Raw genomic sequence first — 27,565 nt, 5'->3', positions numbered from 1 at the left:
TGCGTTTTCCCATCCCGAGACAGAGAGAGAGGGGCAGATGAAGGGTGATGGACAAGCAGCTTTTTTTAACTTCCACAGGGGCCTGTTTGTGTAGGCCAAAGGTGGGGTCTGGATGGGATCTTAGCTTGGTCAAGTGGATCATTAACCTTGCAGTTTCCTCATGAACTGCTGGCAGGACGCCAGAAGTCTGGGCAGCTTCTACCCGTGCCTGCCATTGTGAGGGGAGAGTCCCTTCTAAATCCTCCCGCCTTACCCCACAAGGCTTTGCCCCCAGTTCTTAAGGCCTGGCAGATAGAAATTCACAGAATCCTAGTTTCCAGCATATTTATTGGCTGCTGCTAATTCCTGGTGTGAGAACACCCCCTTCACTTGCCCAGCTGGGAGTGTGCCCTCTAGAAGCCTCTGGGCTTGGGTGGGTTTGCTTAGTGGTTGACTTGGCTGGAGAGGTGGCAGGGATGAGGATGGTAGGCTGCAGAATTGACACCTTCTACACACAGCAAATAGTTCCCACGTTTGGCTCTTCCCTATAATGAAGCAGCACTCTTCATGCCCTACTGGCCTTCTACTCCCTCAGGGCTAAGGTCTTCCTTGCAGAGTTGTGTTGGTCAACAGAGTCCGGGAGCACAAGCTCCATGGGGTGCCCTGGTGTGGGGGAGACACATGGCTTCTGTTCCCAATTCACTGGAGGGAGAAGAAAAAGCACTGTAGAAACCTCCAAGGTGAGACGAGGGTGAAGCTGCAGCCAGTTACCATTCCCTGGGCTCTCCCTCCCTTGGGCCCGCCCTCACCATCCTGCCAACATCCCCGGCGAATGTCACCCCCTTGCTTGCCCGCTGCTCCTGGGAGCCGGTGCTGCTGCCACTCAGGGAGTTCCTTCGCATGATGCCTGGGTGCAGGATGGGGAGGGAGAGCACTGAGTGAGGGAAGGGGCCGGGGGGGAGAAGGGGGCTAGTCCCCCCAAACCAAGAGGCAGACCCCCAGGGCCTGGAAGAAAGCCAGATCACTAGGGAAGGGGACTGAGGAAACATGGGAGCTGGGTGACTGCAGTCTCACCAAGGCCTGGGGGCTCAGAGCGCTGCAGGCTGTTGCGCCTAGAGGTGGGGAAACTGCCCTTGGAGAGGCGGCGCTGGCGGCTGGACAACATAGCAGCGGGGGCCACTATACCCGGCGGGGGCTGCTTTCCCAGCCGGCTGTACAAGTCCTCAATTTCCTTTTTCTGTAGTGTCTGTAGTGCCTCCACCTCTGACAAGTGCCTGAGGACACACCAGGAGCATGAGAGGGCTAGCCACACACTTGGCTCTCCCAAGTCCACCTCTTGTCCTCTATCCTCCCCAGACTCACTTTTGCCGAAGGCTCTGCAGCTCAGCCCAGAATTCCTCATCCTCCCCACTGCTCTCTGATTCCTCACTGCTCAGACACAGGCTGCTGTAGGAGTAGTTCATCCACACTGGGCTGGGATGGCTCAGGGGTGGGGGGCTGCCCCCCACTTGGGGTTCCTTCCCATCATCCCCTTCCTCCTCAACTCCAGCCCCCAGGCACCGGGCTGCACGGTCACTCTCAGCCAGAGCCTCCCTGGCCTCTGGCCCGCCTCCAGCACTGTCCTCTGTGTCCGAGCTCTCCGAGGTCATCTGAGGGGTTGGAGGCTTCAGGGAATCGGAGAGAGTTGGGGATGTTGTTTGCAGGGGAAGAGGCTCAGCTGGTTCCTTGGATGAAGTCACTTGGAAACGCCCAACAAGCTGAGGCTTCCCCTCTGTAGAGAGACATGGAGGAAGAAGGGAGAGAAATCAGTGGCAGGACAAAGTGGATTGAGGATAATGGGCAGGGGAAGTTCAGTGGGCAGAGGCTTTACCTTCAGAGATGGGCGCCAGTCTAGCTTCACCCAGGAGTGGCTGAGCAGGATTTGAGAAGGCCTACAAAGTGTGGGTCCATGAGCAGAGAAATGATCCAGAATGGAGCCCCCCTAATCATCCCTCTTGGTTTCCTACTCACCTCACTCTCCACCTCAGCTGTCAGGGTTGAAGGCCTCTCCTGGCCACAAGAAGCAAAGGGAGGGGGAGGGGGCAGGCTAGGTAGGGGACCAGGAGGGGCTGGAGGAGACTGGGAAAGGAGCCCGGGTGAGGGGGACAGCAGGGACTGGGCCACAGTCATCACAGCCAGTGAGAAGGCACTAGCCAGAGAGAGGAGAGGGGCTGCTGTGGTAGAGGGGAGGGGAGAAGAAGAGGGGCATGGAGGAGAGGAAGGAGTAAGAGTGACCTGGGAACAACTGGGAGAGAAGGTAGGTGGAGAACTGGGGAGGAGAGAACTCCGTGGAAACTGAGAGGATGGGATGGGAAACTGGGATGCACTGGGGGACAATGGAAGTGGAGAGCTGGGGGGGTATGAAAAGAGATTTGAAGAGACTTGGGAGGAAACTGGGGAGAATGAGGAGGGGCTGGGATGACATGGGGGAGAAGAGATGGGGAAGATGGAACTTGGGAAAACAGGGCTTCCAGGAGAAAATGGGTTTCCAGGAGACACGGGGGTTCCAGGAGAAGATAAGGAGGTGGAGAAGGCTGCCCAGCTCCTCTGCTCCAGGAAGGTGCTGCTCTGAAGCTCTGCTGGGGAGGAGGGTGTGTTGAGATTCCAGTCTTCCATTCCCTACACCCTTCCCAGGGTGCAACCCCAAGGGTTGGGATGAGAAGGGACAGAACTCAGTACATACCACCCAGTGGGTCTGGGAGGGGGCCTGGGAGGGCAGGCAATGGTGCTGGCTCCTCCTGAGGAAGAGAAAGGGGCCCACAGTCACAGTGGGGAAGAGCTGAGTCTTAGATGGAAGGTTCAGACTGGAGTTCTTAAGTGGGACTCATGAACCTCTATGAGTCCATAGATGAGTTTCAAGGGATTCAAAAGTGTATGTGCTGAAATATTTAGCAGTAAAGGGGCATGAGGTCTGCAACCTTCTCAAGTGGTTCAGAAAAAATATGTGCACACACATATAGAGAGGGGAGAGAGGAAGAGAGAATGATTTTAAAGCTAATGTGGCAAACACAATTGGCAAATCCAGGCAAAGAGTATCTAGTAGTTCTTTATACAATTCTTGCAAGTTCTCTCTGTAAGTCTGAAATTATTTCAAAATAATGAGTTAAAAGAAAATGCACTGAACACATTTTTCTAGAACAAGGGTCCATGGCTTTCATCAGATTCTCAAATGGAGTAAAAGCCACTGTTTTAGGTTCCCAGAGATGAAGAGGAGTTAGATCCGAGGGGACTGGTGAAGGCAGAAAGTAATGAAGCCTGGAGCAGAGTCTGTTCTCTCTGGAGGTGCCCAGAGGGGTCTGACCTGGGGGCTCAGGGGGTCTTCAGCAGCCTCCACAGGGCCAGTATCTCTCTTCAACAGGGTCTCCACTCGCTGGATAATCTCCCGAATCCGGCTCAGGAATCCAGCTCGCTCCGAGGGCAGAATGAACTCATTATACACCTGGCAAGGGTCAGCAGCAAGGGGAGGGAGGGCTCAGTTACCCCATTCGCCCTTCTCCCCCTGCCAGATCTTTAAAAACCAACCCTTCACCCCACTGCTTCTGCCAACCACCAACCTAAAACAAACATTTAGTTAAGTATCCACTGTGTGCCAGGCACTGTGTGGTAGAAGAAGGAATACAGCTTAAAGGAAAGAAGCCGACATTCATAGGATGCATGTAGATACCAGATGCTTTACATCTCTTATCACGTTTAACACCAACAACAGCTTTCTGGGGTCTCTGTTAACATCACAATTTTAGAGTTAAGATAACCACTGCTCAAAGAGGTTAAGTTCAGTCTGCCCAAGATCACAGGATTTGCACCCAGATCTATCTAAAGCCAGAGCCTGAGTTCTTTCCACTGTTGCCTCCCATGCTTTGGACACAATTTCCTGCTCTCGTAGGGCTTATAAAGTACACCGCACAGGCTCACGTACACACACACCCACAAAGTTAAGTAAAAATAAGGCAATAAATGGTAAATGTAACATTAGATTCCACAAACACTTATTGAGTACATACTATGTACCAGGCATTGTGCTAAGTACTGTGAGGAATACAGGGAAGCATAAAACAAGGTCCTGGTCCTGAAGAAGCCCGAAATCTAGTGGAAGAGACACATATTTACATAACTCAATCTACTGCAAGTCAGCCCATGGTAGGTGAGGCATTTATGATTGACGTATAGATAAAAATGCTATTCCAGGAGGGGAAAAGTGAGAGTTGTTGTTTAATGGGGATAGAGTTTCAGATTTGCAAGATGAAGAGGTTCTGGAGATCTGTTTCACAACAATGTGAATATACTTTTTTTTTTTTTTTTTTTTTTTTTTTTAAAGATTTTTTATTTATTTATTTTTCCCCCAAAGCCCCAGCAGATAGTTGTCTGTCATAGCTGCACATCCTTCTAGTTGCTGTATGTGGGACGCGGCCCCAGCATGGCCAGAGGAGCGGTGCGTCAGTGCGCACCCGGGATCCGAACCCGGGCCGCCGGCAGCACAGTGCGCGCACTTAACCGCCAAGCCACGGGGCCGGCCCTGAATATACTTAATATTACTGAACTGTACACTTAAAGATGGTTAAGATGGCAAATTAACATTTGTTACGTAGTTTTTACCACAATTTTTAAAAATGCTGTTCCAAAGAGATAGCAGGTCATTCTACTCCAGGGGACAGGAGGAAGCTGGGGTGGCTTCACAGAGCTGAGTCTTGATGGATAAGTAAGAAAAGTAACCCTTTATTGAGGGCTTACCATGTGTGGACACTTCTCATACGTTATATCATATTATATCATTTCACTTCTCATATTATATCACGTCTCATAAATTATATATTGTATCAGAACATCTTTGCAAAATAAGTATTATAACCTGCATTTTATTGATAAGCAACTGAGGTTCAGAGAGGTTAAACTTGCCCAAGTTCACCGAATTAGTAAATAACAGAGGCAAAATTTGAACTAGGTCTTAACATGAAAGCCTCCCCTTTCCTCTCTTCCACCTTGTTCTTCAGGAAGAGAAAGGCAGTCTAGGCAGAGAGAACAGCATGAGTAACAGCTCTGAGGCATGAAAAGGCCTGGCACATTCACAAAATAGGGAAGACTGGAGTGTAGCTGAGAGTGCTGTGAATTTTAAAGGCCATGCTTCAGAATTTGGACCTTAGCCTGTAACCACAGGTAGCCACTACAGATTTGGGGGCAAAAAGCAACAAAATCAGCTCTAAGTCTCAGGAGAATTCTGCTGCAAAGGAATGGAGGGTGGACTAGTAAGGAGAGAAAAGAGGGCAATGGATCCTGAGTTCAGGGGGTGGGGTCAGTTTGGCGGTGTGTGATCTGAGTGGGCTTGAAAGCCCAGTAGAGAAGGTTCTCAGGGCAAGACACCCCTGATCAGATGGAGGTGGAAGTGGAAAGGCGCCCAGCCTCTTCAGAGGACCATTCAGAAACCAGTACGGCTAGAGAAAAGATTCTTGAAGGGTCAAGTGGCTTGACAGAAGATAAGCCTGCATGTCAAGTGATATTTTGTCTTTCTCCTGGACACAAGGTGAATGACACGATGGAGAAGAAGCTTTAAGAAGAGTTCCTGAAGCCTGATGTTTCTCCCATTCTCTTCCCTCCTTCACCCCAGACGCTGGCATCTACCACCCCCACTCCACTGAAACTGGTCTCCCACAGAGACCCTCTCCTGCTTCAGGCTTCACTCTATGCCACCTCCTTGAAACTGTCCTCACTCAGTTTTTACTAACGTCTTCCAGGGCTCCTCCTACCTCTCTGGCTCCATCTCTGTGTCCTTCAATGACCTATCCCCCTCACTCCCATTCCAGAACAGGGGGGTATCCACTGAGACACATTCTCAGGCCCTCTATGCCTCTGGCTTTGCAGGCCCATCTCCCTTCACTCAATTCTATACTGACGACTCCCAAGTCCACCTCTCTCTCCAGCCTGGCCGGCCCCATATCCTGCTCCTACAGAGGATCGTATCTTGCCTATTCCTCTGTCATTTAAGCTCATCATGACCTCTAAAAAAAACCTATTTGCATTTCCAACTTCCTCTCTCCTTTGATGGTATACTCCCATTAGTTCCTCCACGCTACAAGTCGCCCTTGATATCCTCTCTCCCTAACTTCCTATCATATCAACTCAGCAAATATTTATTAAGCATCTACTATGTGCATTGTACTATGTCAATAAATAACTGGATTACAGAGTAATTTATTTTCCTGAAACAACCCTTAGATTCACCTCTTTTCTTCCCTCCTTTCCCCATAATCCATTCTCTCCAGGCCACATCAGGCTTCTTGTATCCACCTGCCAACTGGATTCTCTACCCCAACCCCCTCCCACCTTCCATGGCAGAATGGTCTCCTTAAAACCTATTCTTATCATGTTACACTCTGTCTAACTCTTAAGACCGTCTATAATCAGGGCCTACTCTACATGCCCAACCTCACTTCCACAGTTCTCCTATAGGGACCCTTAATTCCAATGACAGTGGTCTCCTCAGGAAGCTCACCCAGCTCCATATTCCAAGTCACTTCCTACTTCCATGCCTTTGCTTATGCTCTACCTCCACTAGACATGCCCTTTCCACTCTTCACTGCCATTCTTACCCATCTGTCAAGACCTTGCACAAGTCCTCCTTCTTCCCGCTGCTGCCCCCAGCCCATCCTTTACTTACAGCAACAGTATCATGTGTCTAACATGCACTTCACCGTAGCACTTGTGTATACCCTACATTAGTCTCAAATTGCTCCAGTTGATGATCCAAACCTCACTGGATAAACAGAAATCTCCCCCAAAAGAAGGGCAGAGATGTCTTCAGTGTCACTGTGCCTTAAAAACCCTTGCTGTTGGATGTGGGGGCGGGGGAGTTCAGCACCAGGGGACATCAGGGAGAAGCTCTTGTCCGGGACCCAAAGACTCTGTCCTCATCTCTCTTCCCCTCACCATGGCAGCTGCAATCTCTTCTGGGCTGTCCCCATCCAGATCAAATCGGAAGGTCACCATCTTGCTGTTGTGCGTCTGTAGCTGGCACTCAACCACTCTGTCATTCTGGTCTGAGACCTACAGGTTCAAAGTCAGCAGAGGGGAGGAGGTCAAGCTCTCTGTCCTCATCACTTGTCCCCACCCACTCCAACCAAATGGCAGTGCCAGATTGGAACTGGAGAGAAGCAGACTCTTCCCCCAAAGTCTGGTATTAGAAAGTAGACCAGCTGCCTCTTGGGTACCAGTCAAACACTGCTACTCCCCTTTTCTGGCTGACTTCCCCCATCCCCCTGACAGCTCCCCCCTGGCCCTGTAAGTTGTTGCCCATCTCCTGTGCCCCTTCCTTACACTAGTGACCCGGAGCCGGGATCGGGGTCTGCGCCGGAGATTTCTCCCTGGTGGTCTCCTCATCCGTCCCATCCCTTCTCCCACATCGCTAAGGCCTGATGCTGCATCTGAGGCGTAGCTGGAAAAGGGAGAGGAGATATGAGATGCCAGAGCTCCATATGTCTCACCCTAGCACCCTAACTCATACCAGAATTTACCTGTCTCCAGGGGAAAAGTCACTGCCAGGGCCAGATCGTGCAATGGATAGGGCAAAAGCCTGAAATAGGATATGGGTTCATGAGGTCAGGGGAAGATAATTGCTGGGATCCAGGGAGATGGTGTCAAGGATGCTAGGGTACTAGGCAGAGGGAATTAAGGAACATGAGAACAAGAGTGGTGGATTTCCAGGGACATGGGGCCAGGTCACAGGGTTGGGTTCACAAGGAGGGAGATAAGTCATAGGCTTGGAATGGCTGGTAGCCCCCCATGTGACCCCCTCTCACCGAGGGCAGGTGGAGATGGGACTCAGCGGGGCTGGATGGCACCCCCCTAGGGGGCTGAAGGGCAGGGTCTGAGGCATCCAGGAAGCCGGAGGAGCTGAGGTAGCCATCAGTCTCGCAATCCGCTGGTGGGGAGAGGGAGGGGATCAGTAAAGGGGAAATAAAAGGGAGTGGTGGCAGAGGATGGGGGCTGCCTGAGCAAGGAAGGGACTGGGGCTGTGGGAGATTTCCTCCCCAGAAAGAGCTTTCTGGCTAGATGTGGAAGACAGGGTCAGTGGCAGTGCTGCTGAGTTGAACTTCTGGGTGGGGGCAGAGGCCAAGGGTTCTGGGATCTAGGTCCCAAGGTCAGGGGTGACTTACAGGTGGTAGATGAGTAGCTGGCATGGCGGAAGAGGAAGGGCTGGTGCTGGTCCGCCTCTGGTTCTTCGGGCTCAGGAGGGAAGACACTGGGAGGACCAGGAGTCATGGGGACAGTTGCTGGCAGGGGTCCTGGTGCAGGGGGGAGGGCCTCCAACTCCCTAGCTTTGCGCAGCTTCTCGCGCTTTCGCTGGATGGCAGCAACCCGTTCACGTACTGCACGGGCCACTGGCTGGTAATCAGCTTCGCAGACTAGACCCAGGGCCACCTAGAGTTGGGAGGGTGAGGAACACAGTTTGAGGTGAGGACCTCCCCCGAAGATCCATCAGGACACCTTCTTGGGGCCTCCAGGATATGGGAAAAGGGAACCAAGATTTACCGATTACCCACTGTGTCTATTAACTGGCAACTCTTTACATTATCATCATTAAATCCTCCCAACAACCTTCTCAGGTAGGTCTTATCAGCCCTATTTTATTTTATTATTTTATTTTATTTATTTTATTTGGTGAGGAAGACTAGCCCTGAGCTAACATCTATTGCCAATCCTCCTCTTTTTTTGCTGAGAAAGATTGGCCCTGGGCTAACATCCATGCCCATCTTCCTCTACTTTATATGGGATGCAGTCACAGCATGGCTTGAAAAGTGGTGTGTAGGTCCATGCCCGGGATCTGAACCTGCGAACCCTGGGCCACGGAAGTGGCATGTGAACTTAACCACTACGCCATGGGGCCGGCCCCTCAGCTCCATTTTAGAAATAAGTAAAGTGACCAGTTCATGGTTATACGTAAGTCAATTGCTCTCAAGGAGGAGAGGAGGGACATTTGGCAATATCTGGAGACATTTAAGTTGTCACAACTGGAGGGTAGGTGCTACTGGCATGTAGGGAGATGCCAGAGATTCTTCTCAAAATCCTACAATGCACAGGACAGTCCCCCAAAGATGTCAGTAGTGTCAAGGTCAAGAATCCTTGTAAGTAATGGATCAAGATTTGATCTCACGTCAGGACTGGGCTGTGCAACGGAGACCTGCTTTTATGCCAAACTGCAAACACCTTGACCCACACATACCACAAAAGATCCCCATCCTTACACCTGCCATTTTTCTATGGAGAATCTCATACTCTCTTTTTCCCCCTCAGGCCTTCCTAAACCAGCCCCTAAGCTTCTGCCCCAACATCTTCTACCTCATATGTAAGCTTCTCCTGGTCCACCAACTTCTGTTCATCATCTCCTTATTCATTTCAAGGACATGCTTTGCTGGGGCATATAAAGGAGGTGGGGCAGGGTGATCTGACTTAAAATCTGAACCACCTGAGTTTAAATCTAGCTCTGCCACTTACTTGCTTGGGAACTTGGACAAGATATTCAACCTCTCTGAGCTTTCATTTTCTCATCAATAAATAGGAATAAAATTGGGGCCGGCCTGGTGGTGCAAGTGGTTAAGTGCGTGCGCTCTGCTGTGGCGGCCAGGGCTTCGCTGGTTCGGATCCTGGGCGCGCAGTGACGCACTGCTTGGCAAGCCATGCTGTGGCGGCGTCCCATATAAAGTGAAGGAAGATGGGCACGGATGTTAGCCCAGGGCCAGTCTTCCTCAGCAAAAAAAAAAGAGGAGGATTGGCAGATGTTAGCACAGGGCTGATCTCCTCACAAAAAAAAAAAAGAAAGAAAAGAAATAAAATCATTCCATGCAGGGTTGGTAACAACCATCAAATGCATGTGAAGGTGCTCTAAGCCATGTACAGATGTGGGCTATAAATGAGCTCCTACTATGTGCCAAGCACTGTCAGAGATAGAAAAATCAATAAAACACAGTCTGTGCCCTCAAGGAGCTTATAGTCTAGTAGAGGAGAAAGACAGGAATGTTTTCTGTCTGGTATAAAATAAGACCCATGGTGGTGGGTCCTGTAACGGAGGACCTGCTGAAGTGGAAGAAGCATTTCATTTTGACTGTAGAGGGGAGAGGCTTCCTGAAACTGATGGTTCTGAGCATGGAGGAAGAAAGAAAAAGACAAGAGGGGGGGAAAATAAAAAGAGAAAAGTAAATAGATAAATTGGAGAGAAGGGCATTCCAGGAAAATTGGATCAGCAGGAAGCAAAGCAGGGAGGTCAGAGGACCCAGGGCTTGTTTTGGAAAAGAAAATCTTCAACGTGTTGGGAACACTGGGCGTGCCTGCGAGTGCGTTAAGGCGGAAAGCGCAGGGAGGCACTTGCAGGAGTATGGGTGGGTTGGCCTTTCCCACCACCCCCAGTGCCCCACCTGCGTGGTACTGGCCCCTCGGGTTGAGGCCCACACCCCCTTCACATGCCCAGGCGCAGGGCAGTCTATCCTCCCTCACCATCTCCTGGGCCACCTCCTCGGCCGCGTCCCGGCCCAGTTGGAACAAGAACTCGATGGCCTGGTTGTCGCGTGGGCGCCCCCCGCGCCGCGCGTCCTCCATGCGCAGCCAGAGCTTGAGGCCCGGCTTCTCACCGTCGTCCTCCTCCGCCAGCTCCACGTGCACGCCGCGCTCCTCGCGGAAGAAGGCGTGAGCCAGCAAGTCCTGGATGGTGAACCTGAGGGCAGCGACGCGGTGAGCCGAGGCCCGTCGCCGCCGCCCGCCCCCGAACCCACCTCCAACCTGCCCCCTCCACCCCACCTCTCGTTCTTATCCGTGCGGATGCAGCCTTCAATGATCTCCTTCACCTCGGGCATCTTCACCTTGTAGAAGCTGTTCGGCTTTGTGCCCTGGGGAAGCGGGTTGCATGAGGTCCTCTGCGGCCCAGCACCCTGCTTGACACCTCTCCCCCCGCCCGCGGCAGTAGCGCGTGCAGTCACAAATGCACCGCCACTACTACTTAGAAGATTTGATTTCAAATCCCAGTCCCCCCACGTATCAACAGTGTGACCTTGACCAAGTCTCCCGCTGAGCCAGTTTTTTGCCTTGCTCACCCCGCGGGGCAGCTGGAAGGATCGGATGCAAGATTAGATGTTTGTAAACTCTAGGGGGCGCTACAGACATCATTATTCTAAATAGTTTGTACTGAAGGGGGTCGTGTGTGCATCCAATATCCTTCAGTGCTCACCAGGGCGTCTTTGTGTCTAGCCTCTTTTCATAAGGGAAAGGGCATTGACTGCGGACTGGTTGGGGCAGGAAAATGGGAGAGGGCCTGGAATTCCCTCTCCTCCCCGCCCCCTCTCACCGAAGTGACCTTGCGGTAGATTTGCGCGGCATTCTGGCACTCGGAGTAAGGATACTCCGAGGTAGCCATCTCCAGCATGCACATGCCAAACGCGTACACGTCCACGGCCTCATCGTACTTTTCCTCGTACATCTCCGGGGCCATGAACTCCGGGGTCCCTGTAGGATCCATAGCAGGCATCAGGCTTCAGAGCCTCTCTTCTGGCTTCGTCCCTCCCCTTGGGTGTACCATGGGCTAGGCAGCCCGAGGGCAACCCCACGAATTCTGGAGTGCAAGTGACCGACGCTTCCCCACCGTGTGTGGGGGGGGGCGGGGGAGGGCGAGGCAGAGGGGATGCCATAGGTCTCCCCATCTTCCCGTGGTCTTCTAGCCCCGTGGATCTCGAAGGATCCTCCTGGGTGGAGGGGGCCCCCAGGCTCTCTTCTGATGTGGGGGTGGTAGGAATGGCAAGGACTCTCCTGGAGGGACGCACCGATGACGCTCTTGGCAAAGGAGGCGCGCTTGAGCGTGGCTAGGCCCAGGTCCCCGATCTTGACGGAGCCCGTAGGGCCCGTGATAAAGACATTGTCGCACTTGAGATCCCGGTGCAGGATGGGAGGTACCCGAGAGTGTAGGAAATGAAGCCCCCGCAGGATTTGGCGGCTCCAGCGCTGAAGGACTCGCGGCTTCATCTCGCGGAACCGCCTAAGATATCTGGGGGAGGTCGCATAGCCAGGGTCGCGGCGGGGACACATAGGCGCGGGAGGGGGCCTCCACCGGGAAGTTCCCCCTCGCCACCCGCACCGCCGCCCACGCATCTTCTGCCAGCGTTCTCCTAGCCTCAGTCCGCGCCCGGCTCCAGGGAGAAACTGAATCGGGGATGTGGTAGGTAGACACGAGGTTACAAAACGGGTCGGGCGGTAAATTCGCAGATAGGGCCGCAGCCAAGGTGCTGTGGGAGCGCCAGAAGGGATGACTAATTGCCCGGGGCGTGGGGGAAGGCTTCACAGAGGAAATAACTTTTGTGTTGCATCTTGAAGGATGAGTAGGAGTTCAAGGGTGAAGAGGGGAAGGAATGAAGACTTTCCAGACAGAGGGGACGTGGTGCTTGAAGGCACAGAGACAGCAATTGGCAGGGCAGGGTGGGAGGAGGTGCTGGGAAATCGGTTTGTCTGGAACTTAGGCTGAAGATGAAGCTGGATCTTAAGGACTTTGTGAGCAGGTCAGTGAGTGCGGACTTGATCCCGAGAGCAGTGGGAAACCTTGAAGGGGTTTTAAGGAGGGGAGTGATAAGGTCAGGTTTGCATGGCCAGAGATTTCCCCAGCTGCAGAAAGATAGGATAGCTTGGAGATGAATGGGACAGAGTGGGGGAAAGCCCTTTAGGGGGCTGCTACAGGGCTTCAGACCAGGGAGGTGGCAGTGAGGTGGGGGTGTGGATTGGGCCAGTGGAAGCCAGAGTGGGGAGATATAAAGAGCGACTTGAAGAGAGACTGATGGGGTAAGGGGGATGCACAGAGTGGAGAGAGGAGGCGTCTGGAGGAGACACCCAAGTTTTGGCTGGAGTGATGCGTGGACCTTGTCATTCACCAAGGCAGGGACACAGGAGGGGTGGGTGAGAGATAGTGAGCCTGGTTTTGGACCTGGATGTAGAGTTTGAAAAGCCTGGGAGAAGTTCCAGAAGCAGTAGCGACCTCCCAGCACCAGACCTCCCACCGACCCACCACCACCACCAGGTGGGGAGCTCACGTCTTGAGCGTGCCCGACGTCATGAGTTCGGTGACCAGCACGATGCAAACTTGGCCCCTCAACACCGACTTCCACGAGTCATAGAAGCGGACTATGTTGGGGTGCTGCAGCCCCTTGAGCATCTCCACCTCCTCTGAGAATCGCTGCCGCTCAGCTCGAGACAGTTTCCGAGTCTGTGGGGTAGAGGATGGGGGTCACAGTCAAGTCAGGCCCAGGACCCCCACGGAGAGGGAGATGGGAAACATGGCGCGAGCTCGGGAAGAGGTGAGAGTTGGAGCCTACGGATGGCGCTGGGTCGGTGGGATCACTCGCCCAGTAGGCTATAGACCCTGAATTCCCGACAGCCGTCTCAGGCTGTTCCAAGGACACGCCCATCCTGGGCCTGGGGCCGCCTCCAGACCCCCCGCAGTACACAAGCGCCTTTATGCAGCCCGGTTCGGGAGCCCCGAGCTCAATAGTGCCTTTGTGGCTGCCCAGGCAGGCCATGGGACGGGAGGAGGCGCCCGGGGCTGGCAACGGGCAGGCGGCAGGCGGGCAGCAGGCGGACGGCGGGCAGGGGATTGAGGCTGGTAAGAGAGTTGGCCCCAGAAACTGGGAACTGCTAGATCCAGACAGGACGCGGGAAGGCTGCAGAGGGAGATGAGAAAGGATCCAGGACCAGACGCCAGACGCCAGGAGACCGCCCCCTGCCCCATAGCTGTCCCGCCCCTCCATCTCCCTCCTCCTCCCCTCCCCCCGCCCCCCCCCCCCTGTTTGGCGGCCTCTCCTTGCCTGGCCTAGAGCGTGGGGGGCGGCACTGGCAGGAGCAAGGGGCAAGCCCAGTGCCAGGGCTGGAGGGAAGACCCTTTCCCCATGCTCTGTCCCCCAGTCTGAAGCTGCTAGCCCTCCCCTGTGGGAGGAAGGTCCTATGAAGGAACATCCCCTGAAATATCCCCCACAACATCCCCCACAGTGCTCAAGGCCTTTAGGTTTGGGAAGGGAAGGCCCAGGTAGGCAGTGGGATGAGGAGCAGGACTGGACCCAGGCCAGGGCTGGAGCTCCCTGTCTCCCTCTTCCCCAGCTGTGGAGAAGTCCAGAAGTATGACTGCTCCAGAAGCGGACTGGGAGGGCCCCATCCTGTCACAACAGCCTGAATTCTTCTGGAAGTGGCGAGGACCCTGCCCCAGCTCCTGGCCTCCATCATCTCAGCCTTCTGATCTGCAAAGATCCAGGGTCAGGGAGCAGGAAGACCAGGGTCACACTGAGGGTCTCAGGACTTAGGGGAAAGAGAGAGGAAGAGAGAGTGGGTAACCAGTGCAGGAAAGTGGTAAGGCCAGTCACCCCTCAGATTTGAACTGGCTCTCTACCCAACTTCCCAGCCTATTTTCCACCTCTCACTTTTAAAGTAAGAATGTCCAAACCCATAGGGGAGCCACCATACCCCACCTGCCTGTTTCTCCTTCTGCAGCCCAGAATCAGCCAGATTCATGGATCATCACAGCAAGGGGGGCAGGAGTGTCTGGACATTTGACAGGAAAAATATATCCCTCCGTTGCTGCTGTCCCCTGGGTCTCCCAACCAAGACCTCCAGAGGTTCCCATCCCGAGATGCTACCGAGGGGGCGCCCAGCCGCACCTGCAGCTCACACCAGGCCACCTCCACCGTGGTGTCAGTGTCCAGCCCTCGATACACCGTCTTGAACGAGCCACGTCCAATCTCGATGTCAAACTTGAGGTATCGGCCGTCCGGGGACGTTGCCACAGCCTGGGTCTCCGTGTCCTCTTTTTCCTCCTGCTCCCGCCGGCACTCCCGGGCCGCGGCTTCAGGGACCCGAGGCGGTTCCTGGGACCCCGAGACCTCTGCGGAGCCCGCGAGCTCCGGACGGGCGAAGTCTGCAGCCTTCACCTGGGCCCCCCGAGTCCACGTGCCCTCGGGGGGCTCTTCGAAGCTAGGCGTTGGGCTCCTCGCGGGGCCGGGACCAGCGGAGTCCGGAGGATCAGGGGGCTCCGGAACCTGTGAGGCTGGCTGGGACCAAGAGCTCAGCAGCCCCAAGTCGACTGAGCTGCGGCGGCCGGGACGAGACGAGCGCGACCGGGGCTCAGCCTTGCCAGAGAAGCGGCGCGCCCGGCGAGGAGGGGGCCCGAGGCGGGGCGGCCCCGCGGCGGCGAGAGGCGGCGGGGGCCGCAGGGCCAGGTCGGCCTCCGCCTGGGACATGGGGACCGCGGTCTCTGGGGCCGGAGGTGCCAGCATGAGGAAGAGCCGGGCACGGCAGGGCAGTAAGCCGGGCAGCTGGAGAGGAGGCGGCCTGACAGACGGACTGGCTGGGTGCGCAGTGCTCCGGCTGAGGTATTGGGGCTCTAGCCCCCAGCTCGCTTGCCGTGCGGCCCCGCCCCCGCCCCGCCCCCTGCCCCGCCCCCGGCCGAGCTCCCGCCCGTACCCCCCAGGGCCGCCCCTCGGAGCTGCGAGCGCTGTGGATCCCCACGCGCAGCCCCTCACCTCAGCCGCCGCCCCGCCCCCGGTCGCTTGCCCTGCTCTCCCTCGCCTCCCGGCGCACCCGTATTCAGTCCCACTCCCGGGCAAGAGCCGGGTGCGAGGTGGCGATGTGTCCTGCGCACTGAGTGCGCAAACCTGTTTCGGGGGTAGCGGGGTGGGTAACGACACGATGCTGGGACAGGGAGAGGAAACAGGACCCAGGCTCCCGGGCCCTAGAAAGGAGGGTGCTTAGGGGGAGGCTACCACCCGCCTGCACACCCCAGATAAGGTAGCGCCACCGCCTCCTAATCGTCCAGAGTAGCCTCAGGCCGACAATACACAGGTCAACAAAAAGGCCTGGTTTTCTCCAATGCCGCAGCCGCTGCCGCCGCCATCCCTCTGGGCTGCACAGTGATGGGTGTGTGCACTCCAGGATAAACCCCTCCCCAAAACCAAGGACCCGGTCACCGCAGCCTGGCCCTGGCCAGGGTGGCTGTTTTTGCTCTGCGGGCTCTCCTTCCTCCCCCTTCTGTTTGCCAAAGATTCCAATAAACCAAAGTCCATATCCGGTTTACTCCCCCTCAGCTCCCCTTGGCCTCAACTACCCCATCCAGACCAGACGGATGGAGGGAGGGGCTTCAGAGCAGTTCAGGATTTTCATGGGGGAGATGGTGAGGGAAGGGGAAGCTATTAAGTTCTCCAATTCAGAGACAGAAAGCAGTCTGTCCCCAAGCTGTGTTCCATCAGCACTCCCCCACACAGCCCACCCAGCAGATGTAAAACCACAGGCTCCCTGGAGCCTGCCAGCACTGGAGGACCTTTTCATTTACAAAGGCCACAGGCCTTCTCTCCCCTCTCCTAGGCTGGGATTCACTCAGGGGGTAACACTTCACAGCCCTCCCCATGCCCATTCCAGTAGTAACTTCAGAGGCAGGCAGTGGGATTGAGCTTTTTAATATCATAAATCAGTGTCTGGCCCCACCTCCCACTGCCAGGCCCCTTCTTGGGCCTCCTATCTTCATAGTGCCTGGAAGGCTGCCAGCAGCCAGGGCTTCCCCCATCCCCCAGGAAGGATCCAGCACCAGCCTGAGAGGAGAGAGGGTGGGAGGGGGGAGAGACAGAATATGCTGCAGGCGTGTGTGTGTACGTACTTATGTGTGTGAACACACGAGAAGTGTTAGGTTTACAGACCCTGGCTCAGGGACAATCTAGGGCAGGAGAGGAGGTGGGGCAAGAAGCAGCACATCTTTTCTCCCTGGCAGCTCAGCCTTGCCCTTTCCCAGGGACAGACACATGGACTAAGTAGGAAACCCATGCCTGAACTGGAGCCCTTTGAGTCTGGTGGAGTCACAGATCCAGTCTGTGGGGACACTGGGTCTGTCTCCTTTTGAAAGCCCTGGAAGGGTGGGAGGTAAGAAGTAAAGAGAGATAGGTCTCTGCTAGAAGAACTTGACGCCTCGGCCATCGCTGACGGTGATGATCTCGGCCTTGTGCTCCTGCTGTAGGGCCTGCAGAGCCCGCAGTAGGGTTGCCTCATCCAGCCCATGGAACTCTGGACAGGACAGGGAGATATGGGCAGTCAGGGACACTCAGCTCCTCGGGGCTCAAAGCCTCTGAGGACAGCAGTCTAGCTGGAAGCTGAGACCTTGTGAGGCCAGGGTATACATGTACCGTCTATACTGCTGCAGCTGCCATCCACCCTTCCTGGGCACTCCTTAGGAGTAAAGGATGGAAGAAAGCCTGAGTCAGCATGAAACATGCATTCATGCTTACTTCCCCTTTCCTGGTTCTTCAGTCAAAATCCACCCTCATGTGCCCCCCCCCCATTAATGTCTGATGCACACAGTGACACCATTTGCTTGTGGGCCACAAAGAGGGGGAACTGACAATCAAGCTTAGGGAGCTCTAGGCCCTTGTCACTCACACTGACCCTAGTTGCACATCTGTACCCATCAGGAGGACCTGTCCTACCACAAAGAAGTACACTATACCTCAAGCCAGGAAACTATTAAGGTCCAGCACAGATTATCTGCCCTTTCCGAGTTAAAAGGAACGAGGCTGGGAGCCCAGAGCCAGCTGAGTATCTGGAGATATAGCAAGACACTGCAGGGAGATGTGAGAGGCAGGAGGCAAGCCCTAACAGGCTTGCACACCTCACCCTCTGCGGGGGCCCAGCTCTCGCGTCAGGGAGCTTGCTTTCTGAGGAAGCCGCCAGCTTTGCCCAGCCTGAGTGGTGGGCTGGGCAAGGCTGCAGCACTGAAGTCATGGGTGATGGTGGGAGTAGCAAGCAGAGGCCTGTAGGGCAGGGGGGAACAGCCAAGAACTGTCAACTCTGTTGGGGCAGCCAGGGCCTGGGAGAAAGGGGAGTTGCCCCTTTTCCCCCACCTAAGTTTGGAACGTCTGGTGATCCTGGGGATCAAAATATGAAGTCAGAGATAAAAGAGCTAAGAGAGTATTTACACTATATAAAAATCAAACAGTATACAAATCCTTGCCTGGCCAGAAACCAAGGTATTTAAAAGGGCTGGGGGTGGGGATGGGGGTGTTGGCCCAATCCCTTCAGCTGACGCCCACAGATTTTGAGCCCTCTATAAGAATAAAGGGTGAAAGAAAGCCTGAGTCAGCAAGGAATGAGATTTCAGGCTTAATCTCCCGCCCTGGTTCCTCATTCGGCATCTACGCCAGTAATTCTTAACTTTTCATGGGTCACAGATGCCCTTGAAACTCTTATGATATGGACTCTATCCCTAGAAAAACGTACATACACCCTCACAAACAAAATTTGGGGGTTTTTTGCATGTGAATTCAGGTGGTTTAGGGAAACCTTGGACATGGGTTAAGAAGCCTTGTATTGTGTAGTATTTGGAATTCAAAGGCAGAGAAATGGGAAGTCTAAATGCCAGTTAAACAGGGATTAAAGAGAGGAGGATTCAGAGGACAAAACTGAGGGAAAAGGGAAAAGCATTACCCTCATCCTCTGTGTCTTCCCCATTGGTCAGTTCATACAGGGTGAACACGGAGTTGTTCTGGCCACTCCTGGAAACCTGTGGACACAGAAAACGGGACTGAATAAGGACCAGGAATCTTCTGGGAGAAGGTAAACTCACTAGCTCCATCTCTCTGACCTAGGAATGGCACCTATTCCCAAACCAGGGCTCACTGTCACCTCTGCAGAGGAGTGGCCTAAAAACCACAAACCCTACAGGTGCTATATTTATATGTGTATACACACATTCAGAACCACTAAACCTCAGGCCTTCACGTGTGTGAGGAGTGACTTCTCATTCTGGTTGTTTTCCTGTTCAGAAACGGGTGGTGTGTGTTTGTTATATTTGGGTTGTTGATGCTTCTTCCCCTCCTCTCTCTTTTGGTAATGTTTAGGGCTGGTGGTGGCTGCAAATTTTGGGGAAAAAGTCTGTCCCCACACCCACACTGGCTCAGAACGTCTCATTCATATTGTGGACAGCCCCATAAGGGTGCAGTGGGGGAGGGGCCCTAGGTTTGCTTTTTTTTTTCCTCCCTTCCTTTCCCCATTTATCTTCTGTGGCCAGAGGCTCCAGCCAACAATAGTACTAGTGGTTCCCAGTACCGCATTCTCCAAACATGGCCTCACATAGCCTCTGGCCTCCTACAGGCAAAGAAAGGGAAGTTCTATGCAGCCAAGGAAATTGAGTCACTGAAAGAGGCTTGCCTGGAAGACCTATGCTTCCTCTTTCTGCCCCCTCCCACTTTGCTCAGTCTGGATCTGGGAACACCAGGTATCTGCTGAGCACAGGTACAATTCTCCTTTACCATGGGTCACTGCGGCAGAATAGTCTCACCCACTGATAGATGAGCTTTCCCCATTCTTCTGGCCTCCGCCACATGATCAGGAAGCTAGACTTATTCTTATCCAACCACTCGAGGTTTCCTGCAAAATAGATACTTATGAAAGCATCATGCTCTAAGAAGGGACAAACAGGCAGAAACCCAAGGTGGAAGGGAGTGGAAGAGACTCAGCTTTCAGAAAGATAAATCCAAGATTTGTTTTACTATTACTATCTGCAAAGCACCCATTCTACTTTTCTTCAGGTCTTAGGGCACAGATGGAGAGATTTCAATTATGTACACCAATGGGGGAAAGGACCTGGAGAATTGGGCTGTCTACGGTACAGAACACTCTGGGCTCCAAGCCAGGGGAGAGAAAAAAGTTGTTAAAAGAAAAGACTAGTGCTAATGTGCCCTCAGGAAAACCCCATAAGGAGGAAAAATATGGAATCTGGGGAACCGAACCCACCTTTCTTCCTCAGTTCCTCTAATACAACCTGGATTGATTCCACAGGAAGCTTCCCTGGTTTAAGGTTAAAGGCATGGTGTTAATGGGATGAATTGGGTGGGCTAAAAGTTCTCAGAGCCAGTCTCATGCTGAGAACCACCTGCCCCCTTCCTCTTCCTCCCACACACATGTATGTGCAATTCCCCAGCAGGATATAAGCTGGCATTTCCTGGATATTCAGGGGAGGAAGGTAAAGAGGAACCAGTCCAACCAAAAAGAAGAGCTTCAGGGGCCGGCCCTGTGGCTTAGTGGTTAAGTGCACACGCTCCACTACTGATGGCCCGAGTTTGGATCCTGGGCGTGCACTGACACACCACTGCTCCAGCCATGCTGAGGCCGCGTCCCACATACAGCAACTAGACGGATGTGCAACTATGACATACAACTATCTACTGGGGCTTTGGGGAAAAAAAGGAGGAGGATTGGTAATAGATGTTAGCTCAGAGCTGGTCTTCCTCAGCAAAAACAGGAAGATTAGCATGGATGTTAGCTCAGGGCTGATCTTCCTCACCAAAAGAAAAAAGAAGAAGAAGAAGAGGAGCTTCAGAAAATGAAAAGTACTACTATTTCTCACCCTCTGACCTCTCTCCTTCCTTCAGCCTTTCTCCACAGATATTTTAGGTATGCATCAGACAGCAAAAACAAATGACCTTTACTTTCCGGGAGGAGGAGAGTAGGTGGAGAAAATTACTAAGGGTAGTACAGAGTTTGAGCCTCACACAGAAGAGGACAGGAGATTCAAAGAGTCAAAAGGGCTCAGGTTGAAAGGCTTGGGACTTGGCTTCAGGGCAGAGATTCGAAGACCTGAATGACATGTGGGTACTCATCAGTGCCTGGGACAAGACGGTTTGGTGCTGCATTTGGGTTGGGGGTAAAATGGATGTCAGCTACACATACTAGCTCTTTCCCAAGTCCAGTTTGGGTGCGAACCTGCCCACCGTGAGTGAAGGGGGTGTGTGAAGCCGGGGCATGTGGTAAAGTGTGGAAGCGCATGTATGTGGGCTGTGGAAGAGTCTGAGGGAGGATACGCTGCAGCTTCACGTTGTTGAAGAGCGGGCTCTCCTGAGCTTCCATCACCGTCATGCTCGACTGTTTGTGCAGGCGGCAGAAGGACAGGACCAGCGAGCACCAAGCGGCCAGCTGCTTCTGCCGAGTGTCCACGTTCGGCTGTAACCTGCCGGGTGAAGGGAGTGGGGCGCGGAATTAGAGGGTGAGAGGCAGCACTTGCCGGAGGCGCATTTGGGGAGGCGCATTTGGGGGACAAAGTGAGGGACTGAGGGTGGTGGCGACCAGATCCTTTCTCCCCCTCCCCATTTGAAGCAGCAGGGTTGAGCCCGGGGTCCGGGGGAGGGGAGGGAGGCACAGCGGGGCTTCTCGGGGTCTGAGCCTCACGTAAAGAAGGGCGGGAAGCGATACTGCCACGGCCACTCGAAACTCATCGCCATCGTAGTAACCAGGAAACCCAGAACCTCCAGGCAAAGGACTTCCGGTTTCCGCTTCAGCACGTCCGGGCAGAAAGCACAGCAGAAAGGTTCCGGACGCCTCCCGGGGGCGGGGGCAGCCCGACAGGAGGGATCTTCCTCATTAGCCACTCCCTTGCCATTATCCTAAAAGTCCTTACCATTTAGAGCAGAAAGAGCCCTGAAGAGTCTTCTGATTCGACCCCAGAGAAGAGCAATGACTTCCCCAAAGCAGCACAGTTTGTTAGAACTGCAAGTAGAACCCAGGTCTCCAGACCCCAGCTTAGGCTTGTTTCCACTATGCTAAGCTTCTTTTAATATTAACATTCGTGTCAATTGCCATTTAACTTAAACCCCTCCTCAGTTCCTATGTCCTACTCCACCATTCCTCCCTCTCCTGCACCACCCATGGGAGCACATTTGTAGCTTTTATCACTGGAAACGGCTGATTCAGATTCCATGGTTCAGAGCTGCCATCTTTGACCACTGCCATCTCTCTCTTACCTCTCTCACGTCCTCACTTTCCTAGCCTCAAGTCTCCAGACTCCTTTTAGTCTTATGTGACTCCTTACCCAGTTTAGACTACTGAATTCTGTCCTCTTGCCTGCCTACCAACTGGTCAGTTTCCAAACCAGGGTTGTTGTTCTCTGCCCCCACCACCATCCTCTTTTTCACTCCTGGGCCGCGGAGTATTACTGGAAGAAAATCACAGAACATGCTGGCTGAGCGTCAGATTCTCTGACTAACCTCGCTGCTGGGCTCTCAGTGCAACCCAGCAGTGTCTTTCATTGGTTCCCTGTCACGTACCTCAAGGTAACTCTTCAAACTTTTCCACTCATCAAGGCATTCCACCTGTCCCCATCTCCCCCCTCTCTGCAGAATGTCCTTCCCTTCTACTTTTATGAGACTGAGGCCATGCATATGAACCTCTTAATCTTTCCCTCTCTGTCTGTCACCACACTTGATTCATCCCTTAAAAATTTCTCTCCACTTGTACTCCTTTCTTTTGGACTCAAAGGAAGAAGCATCACTTTTCCTTTACAAGGCCAACCTTTTGGCAGGTCTTCTTGCCTCTCTTTTCCAACTTCCTCCAGGACTTCTCTGTGTATCATCTTCTCTCTTTTCCTTTCCTCTGGCTCCTCTCCCCTAGTCTACAAACATGCTCAGGTCATCCCTGTTTGAAAATATGCACAATTTCCTTGACTCTGCCACCCTCTCAATTTCCTGTCTTATCTCTAACCTTTTCCCCACTCACGTCCATCCTTCATTGTGCAGTTCTTGGTCCATAGAAGTGCCCAACAAATATTTGTTGAATGAATGGAAGAACCATTCAATTGATAATATTCTCTCAAAGGGCACCACCTCCTTTGCTTCTGTGGCACTGCTTTATCCTTGTTCTGCTACTGTCTCTCTGATCTTTCCCTTTCATTTTTTAAATGTGGGTGTTTCCTAAGAACCTAACCTCAGCCTTCTTTTCAAAACACCTTCACTCTTAGAACTCTCATCCCTCTCATGGCTTCACATAGCAGTTCTGTGCAGAAGACTCCTAAACCTATATTTCCAGCTCCAACCTCTTTCTACTACCACCACCACTACTCCCATTTCTAACTTTCTCTGGGACATAACAGCTTGTTCCATTGTTACCTCACATTGTACATCCTTTTTTTCACACCAGCTCCTCCTTCTAATGGCTGTTTTCTATTATTACTTCCATCACTGTTCTAGTAACTCACTTTCAAAGCCTGAGTCAGCTCTAACCTCTCCTCTTCTTCACCTCCTTCATATCCAAAGCCCTGCTGACTCCCTCCCTGTTTTCAATCATCTATCCTACTTTTTAATTATCTTCCATTTCCCCATTCACCACTCCTTTGGCCCACGTCCTCATTTTCTGAAGCCTGGATTATTGCAATTATTTCCTAATTCACTTCCCTTTCTACTCTTTCCCCTGGGGAAATGTACTCCATATAAGGCCTAGTCATGTACCAACTCCACAGTCACCCTCCTGTGATCACACCTCAGCTAGATGTGACCCCTCCTTCCTTTGCACTCAGATATTTGGCTTGTATCCCTTGTATGATACTCATCACACACTCCATTGTTTTTGTTTGTTTGTGCACATGTCAGCTCCCTTACTAGATGAAAGCTATTGAGAGCAGAAACCAACCCCTATCTAACTTATCTTTCCAATACAATATACCATACACAATGTCTTATACCAGCATGCCCTTGATGTATATGACTAAAATGCATGGAGGCAAATATGGGCCAAGAAGAAGATAGATATATCATTGGGGAAGACAGATGCATTCATGGAAAATAGAGAAAAGATTTATCTCAGGTAAAAACTCAAAATGTCCTAGGGAACAGGTATGTCTCTAGAGAGACAGATGTGTCCTGAGAGGAGGAGAAGTGTGTCTCAGAGAATGAATGGATACGTTCCAGGAAGCATACAGGTATATATCTTTGAAATAGACATGCCCCAGGAAATAGATATGCATGTACTCAGGGAGGCAGATATTTCAACAAGGGGGTAAGGAAAGTCCCTAAAGAGGCTCCAGGTGCCACAAGGAATGAACAGGTGTCTTTATGGAGAACAAAGTTGTTCTCTAGTATTTTTGATGGTCGAGCAGGTTTGTCCCAAGGAGAACTGGAGGTGAAGGTTCCCTGGTGAGAACTGGGCCTCACTGTCCAGGGAACATATAGGAGTGTCCGTATATAGAAATGGCAAGTTGCAGAGGCCAGGCATGTTACTAGAAAGTGGGAAAGTATCTTAAAAGAGTATCACTATGGCTCAGGAAGCTGATAGAAGGGCCCAGCTAAGAACTAGTGGTTGCTATGGAGATGACAGGTGTCTGACCCTAGGGTCCAGTCTCCTCAGCTTTGAGCTTCTTCCAGGTAACGTCCATCTTCTGGTTGTTGGCTTTAGTGGACACCAGGGGGCAGTGTGTGGCCAGACTGTAGGCCACACCCCCAGGGTCCAGGACAATGTAGGATGAGGGCCAGGGACCTGGAGAGGGAGTCCTGTGGTGAACCTAGTAGAGGAAGCCCCCACTGCCTTTTGCCCTCAATCTTGAGGTCCTCAGGGATGGACTCCTATTGGTCAGATCAGGGTTCCTATTCCCAGGCCCTGAGCGTAAACTAAGCTGTGAAGAAGAGGAAAATTCAGGGCTTCTGGGTGGCCCCCTTCCTTCTTGCAGGAGTCACAGCAAGAGGTTCCTCCCTTGCTCCTCCCCCCACACCTCCCTAGCTGCTGTCCAGACCGGAAGGGAGTCTCTTCCTGCATGTTTCCTGGAGCTAGGTTTGGATAGGAGCAGGAAAGCCCCCCCTCCTTGGGAGGAAAGAGTGTAGGGGTGTGGCCTTGGGGGAGGGCAGTCTGGGGGGGGGGTGCAGATTAGTGAACAAAACAGTGGGGCTATCCAGATTCTTCCAGCTCTGCTGCCCAGAGCTGAGGGCCTGTGGGAATGGCAGAGACTCTGGGAAGGACACAGTCCCCAGTGGGATGGGGAGGAGACAGTATACAAAAAAGTGCTTTATTTTGAAGATTACAGAATTTGTGCCATGACCCCTCCCGGCTTCCATTTCCACCAATCCAAGGCTCTGTGGTGGGGGTGGGAGTGAGAGAAAGAGGTAGGGAGGGGAGGAGAGAGACCTGGTGGTGGCAGGGGAAAGGAGTAAGATGGCTGCTGAGAAGTTCATGCCACCCTAGGCCTGGGCTTCACTGTCTTTACTTCTCCACACCACAAGGGTGACAAGGAAGGGGATGAGGCAAATGGGGGCTATAATCATGGCCAGGAGCAGATCCTCTGGGGGGTCTGAGAAGGTGGGCTGCACTAGGGAGCAGTTGGCAAAGTGGATCTGATGAGTCTCAAAGATGATCTGTTCTGCCCAAGGATTGGGGAAGCCCAGGCCAAACTCTTCTGCAGTCTGCTCCAAGCAATGTTGCAGGGCGCTATAAGGCCTGGGGGCAGGAGAGGACTAGAGTGAGGGAGAGGTTGGGTCCAGAGAAAGGGGTGCCCCACACTCACTCAACATACACCCACAAGGAGCAGGCCCCGTCGCTGGCCCAAACCACCTCCAGCACTGCTCTTACCTGCTAATCATGGCCCAGTCACACCAATCTTTTTCGATAGTGTCCATATAAATCTTATAACGCTGCCAGCAAAGTTTGACATTTGTCTCATAGTTCTCCACCATTTTCCCTGTGGGCACAGATGCTGCACATTGGCCACACCCCGCCCCTCCCTCCAGGCCCTCTGGTCCAGGTATTTCCACTGAGGAACCACTGTCCCTGTCTTCAAACATGGGAACTAGGAGGAGAGCCTCAGAAAGTTTCCCAAGCAAGACACTTATGGCTGAGGAGAGAGTCCTAGCTCAGGAAAATTTTAATGCCTTCCATGTGCACAGCTCTTCCCAGCCTGACAAGAGCTTCCATGTACACTTTTCCTGGGGTCTTCTAACCCACCTGTGAGGTGGGCCAGCTCAGAGCTGGGAGGAGGCTTTGTGGGAGGAGAGGGAGAAAGAGCACAAGGAACCCCAAGAGAGAACAGAGGGGAGTTAGTGGGGTGCCACTTGAGGTTGGGGCCTGCCTTGTGGGAAAGGGACCTCCCCACCGACCTGGCTCTCCTTCTTGCCCTAGGCCACCCTCCCACAGCTGCTGGGTACTCACCTTCTGACTCCAAGCTGCCCCTGGTGGGACAAAGCTGAGCCATGGACTCCTGGGGCTTCAGGACAGCTGTGGGCAGAAATGGGAGAGGGAGGTGGGATGGCGGGGATCTGGACAATGGAGCGTGGACGCGGGGTGGGAGGGTGGGGGCAGTGGGTTGGAGGCTGAGATCTTTGGAAGTCAGGGCTAGATAGAGAAAGAGGAATAATCCAGGCCCCCACGGGATGCCTCAGTGCAGGGAAGAGAGGAACTGGTATCGGCTCCTTCTCACTCTCATCCCGACCCAAAACCCCCTCCCTTCTCGCCAGCCCCAGACCTCCCAAGACCTCTCCGCGGGCCCCGGCACCCCAGCTTTCCCCAAGTGGGAAGCAGCTTGCGCTGCGCCCTCACTGCGGTGGGGCCAACGACCGTCCGAAGGACAGAGCCTTCTGCACTCGCACCCCGGGTCCCATCCAGCCTCGGCCGTCCAGCCCCCCGCCCCTCCAGGGCCTCCCGTGCCTCCCGCCTGGGCCCCGGGGCGCTGCACTCACCGCCCAGCAGGAGGAGGAGGCGGAGCGCTGCCGGTCGCCCGGCGCGGGTCGCAGGCAGCCGCGGGCCGCCGGCGGTGCGCTCCGCCCGTAGCGAGGCCATCGCGCGGCGAGCAGGCGAGGAGGGGCGGCGGCGCGGAGCCGGGCCCGGGCGGGGGCGCCTATATCCCCGGCCGGAGCCGCAGGAAGCGCGCGGTTTCCTCGCAGGGGCTGGGACGGCTGCGGCCACGTGGGGGGCGGGGGCGACGCCCGGGGCCGGCGAGCTGGAGGGGGAGTCGCTGCCCCACCCGGTCCTGGCGCCCGCCGCTCCGTCCGCCGGGTCGGCGTCGGCGTTGGCCCACCCTTTCTTCTAGCTCACCCTGCGGGGCTGGACAGCTCCCTTAGTAACCCCAGAACCGGGATCCATTTCCTGGGCTCGGCCTCGTGGCGCCCAGGACTCGCCAGGGTCTCGGAGCATCCGCTCCCTGGACTGTAGTCTCCCCTTCTCTTTCGCCGCGAGGTGGGAGGTGGGGAAGTGGGTAGCAGGCTGCTCTAGGGGACCTGGAGAAGAGGGAGGGGGCTGGGAGCTCAGAGGGCCTCTCAACGCCGCAGTATCTAAGACTGGGGGTTGGGGCTGTCCTGGGCCGTGGGGGAGGGGGCGCCTGGAGCTAAGCTCCGAGTTCCCTTTCCCTGGGAACACCCACTGATGTCACCCCGCCTGCCGAAACCGGGGAGGCGGAGAAGAGGGAGCCGGCCCTCCAGAATCGGGGGAAGACCTGGGGAAGGGATAGGGAAGAAATCAAAGTCGAAATACCCTCCCTTCGAGGCACCTCCTGGGGCACAGACCCACTAACCGGATCGAGGGGAGGGACAAAAGTAAGATTACTCCATTCCCAGGAAGAAGGTGGCCACACTCTTCAGGACCGAGAGGTTGTGAGAAAGGAGGGAGTTAGAACCTACAATGTGTGACTTAATTCGTGGGGTGGGTACATTATTAGGCCCATTCTCCAGAGAAAGAAGTCAAAGCTCAAGGGAAAGAGCCCAGAGCTTGAGTTCAGAAACTCTGAGTCCTAATTCTGCCTTCCCACTCCACAACTATATAG

General features: G+C 53.9%; 3 protein-coding genes across 6 annotated transcripts; all 3 read right to left on the bottom strand.

Annotated features, from left to right (window-relative positions):
* Positions 1–283: 283 nt before the first annotated feature.
* Positions 284–15,358, bottom strand: WNK4 (WNK lysine deficient protein kinase 4). Of its 2 annotated transcripts, none has more exons than XM_014790644.2 (18): positions 14,682–15,358; positions 13,068–13,240; positions 11,814–12,034; positions 11,342–11,499; positions 10,798–10,886; positions 10,498–10,714; positions 8,163–8,427; positions 7,806–7,927; positions 7,521–7,579; positions 7,324–7,441; positions 6,937–7,053; positions 3,320–3,457; positions 2,702–2,756; positions 1,990–2,597; positions 1,850–1,910; positions 1,342–1,750; positions 1,054–1,253; positions 284–886 (listed from the first exon to the last, which is right to left on the bottom strand). In XM_014790644.2, the coding sequence occupies exons 1-18, from the start codon at positions 15,294–15,296 to the stop codon at positions 747–749; spliced, it is 3,765 nt and encodes a 1,254-aa protein (XP_014646130.1). In that variant the 5' UTR covers positions 15,297–15,358; the 3' UTR covers positions 284–746. The 2 variants fall into 2 exon arrangements, with proteins under 2 accessions (XP_014646130.1, XP_087297337.1); XM_087441211.1 differs by having other exon boundaries at positions 285–681.
* Positions 15,359–16,456: 1,098 nt separating this feature from the next.
* VPS25 (vacuolar protein sorting 25 homolog) lies at positions 16,457–21,349 on the bottom strand. Of its 3 annotated transcripts, none has more exons than XM_087441209.1 (6): positions 21,226–21,349; positions 20,772–21,007; positions 19,795–19,848; positions 19,311–19,428; positions 18,487–18,562; positions 16,457–17,070 (listed from the first exon to the last, which is right to left on the bottom strand). In XM_087441209.1, the coding sequence occupies exons 1-5, from the start codon at positions 21,276–21,278 to the stop codon at positions 18,514–18,516; spliced, it is 510 nt and encodes a 169-aa protein (XP_087297335.1). In that variant the 5' UTR covers positions 21,279–21,349; the 3' UTR covers positions 16,457–17,070; positions 18,487–18,513. The 3 variants fall into 3 exon arrangements, with proteins under 3 accessions (XP_087297335.1, XP_087297334.1, XP_004434483.1); XM_087441208.1 differs by having other exon boundaries at positions 19,340–19,428; positions 21,226–21,348; XM_004434426.3 differs by having other exon boundaries at positions 19,340–19,428; positions 20,862–21,007; positions 21,226–21,293.
* A 3,460-nt stretch (positions 21,350–24,809) lies between these two features.
* RAMP2 (receptor activity modifying protein 2) lies at positions 24,810–27,062 on the bottom strand. The gene is made up of 4 exons (XM_004434427.3): positions 26,487–27,062; positions 25,960–26,025; positions 25,384–25,492; positions 24,810–25,251 (listed from the first exon to the last, which is right to left on the bottom strand). The coding sequence occupies exons 1-4, from the start codon at positions 26,584–26,586 to the stop codon at positions 24,996–24,998; spliced, it is 531 nt and encodes a 176-aa protein (XP_004434484.1). The 5' UTR covers positions 26,587–27,062; the 3' UTR covers positions 24,810–24,995.
* Between the last annotated feature and the right edge of the window lie 503 nt (positions 27,063–27,565).

Source organism: Ceratotherium simum, chromosome 16 (genome assembly GCF_057802395.1).
Source record: "Ceratotherium simum simum isolate JZ-2026a chromosome 16, ASM5780239v1, whole genome shotgun sequence".
Taxonomy (NCBI): Eukaryota; Metazoa; Chordata; class Mammalia; order Perissodactyla; family Rhinocerotidae; genus Ceratotherium; species Ceratotherium simum.
This window is presented reverse-complemented; position numbering and strand designations above follow the sequence as displayed.